This window comes from Elaeis guineensis, chromosome 8, assembly GCF_000442705.2.
Source record: "Elaeis guineensis isolate ETL-2024a chromosome 8, EG11, whole genome shotgun sequence".
Taxonomy (NCBI): Eukaryota; Viridiplantae; Streptophyta; class Magnoliopsida; order Arecales; family Arecaceae; genus Elaeis; species Elaeis guineensis.
The window spans coordinates 128000252-128007439 of NC_026000.2; the positions used below are offsets into that span (position 1 = coordinate 128000252).

At 36.5% G+C, this 7188-nt stretch overlaps 1 protein-coding gene across 1 annotated transcript; it reads left to right on the forward strand.

The window, feature by feature from the left end:
* Positions 1-393: 393 nt before the first annotated feature.
* LOC140859718 (uncharacterized) lies at positions 394-3978 on the forward strand. Its single transcript, XM_073262089.1, has 3 exons — positions 394-712; positions 3501-3568; positions 3677-3978. The coding sequence occupies exons 1-3, from the start codon at positions 606-608 to the stop codon at positions 3961-3963; spliced, it is 462 nt and encodes a 153-aa protein (XP_073118190.1). The 5' UTR covers positions 394-605; the 3' UTR covers positions 3964-3978.
* The last annotated feature ends 3210 nt before the right edge of the window (positions 3979-7188 follow it).

Genomic DNA, 7188 nt, shown 5'->3' on the forward strand with positions numbered 1-7188 from the left:
CCATCTTTGGAATGAAGAACCTAGATCCTTTTAATCTTATCATGAGATTAATTAGTAAGAATAATTAAAATATTAATATTATTATCAATTAAATTTTAGTATTGCAAGGATTGAGTGCTAGTTTATTTATTTATTATTATTTTGACAGGAAACACCAAGTTTATTCATAGCAGGAAAGTAGATACATTAAAGAGTCTGATGAAATTCCAAAAACAACCCATTACAGGTAGCGCATCTAAAAGGTGGCACAAGTGGAGTTTTAGTTCTAAAGTTATCGTGCGACCACCAAATAATGACACCGAAATGAAAGCATCGCTTAGCAAATACTAGGCAGCCGGCTGAAAAATTTTAGACGAGAAGGCGTAAGTAAAATTCGAGGAAAATGAGGTGGTCAATAGATAATTTTCCCCCGAACGTGGTTGCGGACTAACTGTCAAAAAGGAAAGGTATCGAAACCCCAAAATACTCAAATTATTTCCATTTATCCCTTCTCTGTCCCCCCCGGGATTTCCTTCGATCGACTCCCCTTCGCCCTTTGCGCTCTTTCGAACCCTAGCTCTGCGACCCAATCCGCCTTTGGCGCTTCTCCGGGAGAGCAAGCGAAGATGTACGCGGATCGGGAGGGTGCCGGGACGAAGAGATCGATCATGGAGCGCCTTAATGGCGGCCTGGCTGACGATGTCGGCCGGACCAGATCGGCCACTGGGAAAAGGTCCGATTTTCCTTCTCTCAATCCGGTTAGAATGCCTCTGTTCTTGTTCCTAAATCGCTGTAAACAATGTTAATTGGCTCGTAGGTATTCTTGATATCTTTTCGAGATTTGGCAAATTAGGGTTTTTTAGTTCGGTCGCTCTGTTAGGCAGTAAAAATTGGTTCTTTTGTGCTTTAAAATTTTCTTTAATTCGAGAAACTTGATGTTTTGACCTGTTATGTTTTATAAAAAATGGCGCATAGCCGTGCACTGCTATCTGCTTATTCAGGTTAGTTTTGTCTTAATAAGGTTTGGCTTGTTGTATGACTCTTTTACATTACGGCCAGTTTAGCTTTTGCTAGTGTGGTTGCCGATATCTATGAGGAGGAAGTTAGGTTTTCTCCAAATAGGCTTTCTTGTCGTTTCGAAATGCATTGTTCCAGATAAGCAGTTGTTTAATATTGGTCTTATGTTTGTTAGATAAATAAAGTTTAATTTTTTTTACAAGCAGGTTGTTGCTTCCTGTAATTTGGAAATAAGTTTCCAATTAGCAGGTTTTTAGGTGGTATCAGGTGTTGGTCAACCAATTAGGGTTTTGGTTGGTAGATTTTTCATTGGCGTATTATGTTGCAAAATGAGTGTGTGCATTTAGTTTGGGGTTTGGAGAGGTGGAGGTAACTGTCAAAAGTTTATGAGCATGAAAACTGAATGTTTGATTAACCACAAATGGGCAGTCTGCTGGGGTGTTGCAGTTGAAATAACAATTAAATCTTGTTTTCTTTGGTTCATGCAGTTGCAGTTCAGCAGTGCCTACTGGGTTGTTAACCTTATTTACTGAGTACTTAGAGTTTGCGTGCTGTTAAACTATTTCAACCCTCAGTTTCATGTTCTGTTAGGTTTCATGCAGAAGCAGGTGCAGTAAAGAGCCTTTTTAGTGTAGCTGAGTGACATAACTCTAAATCATGTGGGAGAGCTCTCATCATAGGAGGGTGAGTATATATCCATTTTAAAAACATTAAGTCGATTTTGAGAAATACTTTAGTAACACAAAAATCTCTCTCTAAAAAAGTTGCACAGCTGCAGTGCAGCTCATCTAGTGCAACAATCTAGTTAAGGTGAGTTTGATCATTAGGCAATAGGCAAGTTGGTCATATTAGGACTGATTGATTATCTTTGACCATTACTAATCATTCATTCACCTAGTTTTGTTATAGTTGATCTGAAATAACTCATCAGATTTTTATGCTTGACTTATTTGCATTATTGTCAGGATTCTGAGCTTGTCTACCAGTTTGGAATCTTATTATGTTGCTTTGTTATCATGTTTCAGGTTTCATATATTGGCTATAAAGGTTTCAATTTTTTTGATCTTGTTATCAATTTTTCACACCACTATTTATGTAACCTGTTGTTGGACCACATCTGAGGTTCAGATTGACAAATTAATGAGTCACGTAAAAGAAGTGGTGCAAAGCTCAAAATATGATCTAAAAAAAAAAAAAAAGAAAAACCAATGTGATGTGCATGTCATGAATAATGCCTTTAGAAAGGCAGCTAACTTGTCACTTTCAAAATTGATACTTTTTCCTTTTGGCCTTGACCAGAAGTCCAACTATTTAATTACTCAGGATGATGATTGTTTGGTTTTAAGCAACCAAAGCTAGAGATTTGTTAGGGAAATCTGAGTGGTAAAACTTGTTTAGCATGATCATGCATATGGATGCAGATAATGTAGTGCTTGGTTGCCAAGAGTTTTTCAGCAATTTTGTGCCACTAGACTTTTAGATTTTTGATGCTTTAGTGTGACTATATCATGGATAATGCCCTAGTGATCGCCTTAAATGTGTAATCTTAGAATGCAAAGTCAAAATATTTAGCTCCATGTGTAATAAGAGGAAAGCATCTTTGTCAAACTTTGTACCCTCATAGATGTAAATTGTGGAAGAATATTTTGGGTGTTAAATTAATAGTAAAAGCTATTGTTTTTGGATTAAATTCTTCAAATGTTAGAAGAACATTTTAGAAGACCAGTGCAATAGGCAAGTTGGCATATAATCCGAGGGTCTTGTGAGAAAAAACAAAAAAGTATGAGGTCATTTGTAAACTCAAATTTCAATAGTGGCACTGAGTACTGACATCAGATTGTTAAAAAAATAAGATTTTAAATTTAGAAAGGTGAATATTAAAAAAGAGATTTATTTGATCCATTAAATTTTTTGTCTTTAGTGTAAAGTCCAGATTTATAAATGTCAAAAGTAGTATTATTGGAATTTCTGGGATTGTAGGGTGTATCCTATTACATAATAAAACATAAGGGCTTATTTGAAAAGTTACTATTTCATCTGGGTATTTTTTGTAAGAATCCTATACTGAGGAGGTGTGAGTAAGGTCCAAAAAATATGGATGACATGACATATTAGAACACTGAAATTTGGCTTATACAAAAGCATAAATTAAGTTTGTTGGCTATCATATTCTATGCACGAACCAGTCACAAGGTTAACCCAGTCTCTAGTTACAACTTTTTAAAAAGCTACACGATAGGTGGACGTGTGTTTCATACAGCTGGTTGCATCAAATAAGCCTAGAAAGTGTTAAAAGTAGAGATCGCTTGTGGTCAGCATGTTTTATTTTGAACTGTAAAGATGACCTAATCACATAACATCAGATTATTTTGACACGAAGAGCAAAAAATATTGGTAATATCTAATGCATTGATATTATTTTTATTCCAGCAATTATCACTGGAGATATAATATTGTTGGGATCACTTGTCTTTATTTAACTGATCTTTGAGTTTGCTCTGCAGGCAACGCCAAACTGATGACAGATGGAAACATGATCTTTACAAGGATGATGAAGGGCCTCAAGTTTCAAGTATGAAATAGTGAATAAAAAAATAATACAGATTTGACTTCTACTTAGTATGTCTTAGTTTCTTGGAAAAATTTAATCTAAATTGAATCTTGGAATTCTTAATGAAAGCAAAAGTTGGTGCCAAAGATCTTCGACTGAAGCTTCAGAAAAAAGACGTGCAGCAAGTTTATCTAGGTGGAAAGGAATCAGGAGTACGAGATCTTCGTGAAAAACTATCTGGCACAATGAACCCACAGCCAACCAGTACTGATCCGCCCAAACCTAAGCCGGTCTCTGAAATTGTTAAATGCGTTCAAAAAGCCACTCGTGCTGAAGCAACCGTAGCAGACACTAAAAATGTCCCTGCCCCAGCTTCTTCTAAGAAGCAGTCTAAGCAAAAGGTGGAAGTTCTTTAGATTTCCTTATGGTGAATATATTCTGCTTCAATACTGCAGCTATGCATTCATCTCTTAGCATTAAATGAAATAAGCTGCATCGGTAATCCACCAGCATGGTGGACGATTCTGGGCCAAGTTTGCCAAAATTTACAAAAATGACTTGTAGGCTGTTTAGATATGATGGTAATGAATGGTGTGGATTATTGCTTTGAACATTTCACCATGTGTATATGCATACATGCATGTAAATATGTGCATTTAGGTGTGTCTGTCTGTTTGTCTGCTTGTACGCACACATACTTAGATACTTAGCATTTATTAACTTTCAGCATTAGTCCCGGGTTCAAATCCTGGGTATTGCTCAAAAAACTTCCAGCATTCACAATTCACCTGATTGATTAAGGAGGGAGAATTGTTTGATATTTGCTAATGATTATATGAAATTAAATTGTTTTTCCATTAGATTTCTTTTATAAATGTGTCCTATAAAGGCTTCCCCAGTTCTTCGGGTCACTTTAAATATATACTAAGAAAGATAAATAGACAGAGATGATCAATAGAAGTGCATTTATTTATAGTAAAGTGAATTTATAGAGGAATCAAAGGAAGTTGGCTATTCTCACCCCAACTTATGCATTATATATTGTAGAGATGTCTGTGTATTTGGTGTGTTTGTTGCTTCTAAGTGTGAGAAGTGTCTGAACTTAGGTTCTCAGAAATTATTTTCGAGAATTTGAGTTCTGGTCTGGTGTTTGATTCACAACTGAACTCAAGGTTTAGCTAGTTCTGCTGTTTGTGTTATAGGAAGTTAGCATTCAGGAAATGTAATTTTTAGACATTAGAATTATCATTGAATGATAATCATCACTTAAATATTGCTTAAATGGCTAGTTTGAAGGAGAGAGTGAGGTGGAGAGCATTAAAGTAGAATAAAATGCTTTGTGTGCCATTCAGACTTGACCTTGGAGCGCTTCCCTCTGAAGTCAAGTTCAGCCTTTTTCAGTGAATTGGAAATTTGCGTTCCAGAGTTTAGGCTCGGTTGTGGGGAAGCAACAGTTGGAAGGCAAATCTATTTGAACTTGAGTTCAGGCCCTTGTAACAAGGAAACAAGCATATCCATTGAGAAAACCAAGATGACTTGATACATTAAAAGCAAAAGCAAGTTTATTATCCTTGCACTAATTCAAATTACTTCCTAGCACTTTGGATCTTTCCTCTTCCTATGAATTTAGTGAAAGAGTATATTGGTCAGTTCTGCAATATATGTGTAAACGCAACGACCCACTGAAAATATATCCTTTTCTTGTAGTCCCTTTCCTACTTTTAACTCCAAGTTTTCCGTTGCTGCCTTTTATGAGAGGAAGAGCGATATCCCTGTTCTATATCTTCTCTTTCAATCTGGCTTCCCTTTCCCTATAACTGACTCTCACTAACCCCTCCTTGCTGGTGAGATTGGGTTTTTGCTTCATGTGACAAGATGGGCATTGGTTGCCATCTTAGTCTTCTTATCATTCATCTAGAGTTGCCTGGTCCTCATTGCAGGGAAGATGAGGCCAGAATAGAGGAAGCAGAGGCCGAAGAGGTACAGCAAAAAACAGGGGAGCTGAGATGGTTTTCTAGGTCTTCAACTTCCTTTCTTTTTTTTTTTGTGGATAAAGATATCATTGCTACCTGTCAGCTAAGAACCATTGAATCAGACTGGTTTGAGTGGTTCCAATATTTGGTTCAATGACTTGAACAGATTATTAATAAAAAAAAAAGGGTTTTTACCAGACTTGTATATGTTAATGGGTGAAGGGTCAAGCAGGTCAACCTATTTGGGTCAAACTGATTTTAGAACATTGAACAATAGATCCTCTTGTTGGTGCAAGTGACATTTAGCAAAGTGCATGTTAAGATATATAACAGAGGATTTAGGTGATGCTTAAGGAACAGCTAGAGGCCATGAATATTCGGTGCCATTTTAACTGACAAGTGGAAACATGATCAGTAACTATAACCTGTATGTAGTGATAATGCACAAGAGATATTGGCATTGATAATGGGATAACTTCTAGCATTGTTTCTGGTCAATTGGTTCAAGCACTTAATTTGAAGACCAAGCCTATACCTTGGCCATATCATTTGAGTGGTCTTAATGCTCAAGAGAAGCTCACCATTATCAAGCAATAATTTGTTGCATTTTCCATTGGAAGAAATTTTGTTTATTGAGTTTTATGTGATGTAGCACTTGATAAGGGAGGAAAACATGATATGTGAGTTAATGCCAAGTCCTCGATGCATCAAAGGAAGTAGGTTCAACTCAAGCAATAAGATTCAACTGCATGAACCATGCATCAAATCAAGTTTGTGTGGGTACTCAACTAGGTATTTTGTGACCATATTGAAAAGCATAGATAATCAAAGAACTCAAGGGCAAGTTCCATGCAATGGAAGGTAGGAATGGTGATGTGTAACCCATTCTAAGAGTACCCATAATTTAGTTTGAGTGAAAAGTCTGGTCAAATAGTATTTATTAGCTATTAGAAATTTTGGTGGTTCTTAAGCTTGGTCATGTTTTCAATAAATTTGGAATGTCATTTAAAATTTCCAAGCTTATTAATCATGGTTCATACATGTGTTCCTAGAGTTGAAACTAATTATTGTTTGCCTTTTAAAATATGTGATGGGTTAATTAAAGGATATGAAGAGTTTTATGTTACCTATATATACATGGTAATGTAGTAAAGAATGAACATAGAGTGAAGAATTGGTGTACTTGAATTTCTCCCCTTTACTTTCTTCTCCACTATATGAACCTCTTCTCTCTCTCTCTCTCCTCACCCCTCCTTCTCTATCTCCCTCCGCGCCCCCTCTTGTTTGACCCTCTACTATTTCTGGCATCTATAAGGTTAGTGTGTAAACCTGCACAAGCTGATTGATAGTGCTAACTATAGAGAGGTGAGAAAAAGAAAGCGTCCGTCATTCCAATAATCATTGGCAGCCTATAAATAGGCCTTACAAGGAATCTGTTGTGCTGCAGGTACAATATAAAGAAGCCTAAAACATGGACCAGCCCATATAAAAGAAAGAAAAGGAAGAAATAATCAATAATAAGCACTTATTCTAACACTCCCCTTCAAGCTAGAGCATATATATCGTGCATGCCCAGCTTGTTACGGAGATGGGAGAATCGTGTAGAATCCAAGGCCTTTGTGAAGAGATCAGCAATCTAGGCCCCAGTAGACGTAAATACAGTGGCAA

What these genes read in the sequence shown, in the direction of transcription:
- LOC140859718 (XM_073262089.1), top strand. Translation starts at nt 606, where the DNA reads ATGTACGCGGATCGGGAGGGTGCCGGGACGAAGAGATCGATCATGGAG. An exon ending in AGATCGGCCACTGGGAAAAG is followed by an intron (nt 713 to 3,500) that starts GTCCGATTTTCC and finishes TTTGCTCTGCAG; the next exon opens with GCAACGCCAAACTGATGACA. An exon ending in TGAAGGGCCTCAAGTTTCAA is followed by an intron (nt 3,569 to 3,676) that starts GTATGAAATAGT and finishes TCTTAATGAAAG; the next exon opens with CAAAAGTTGGTGCCAAAGAT.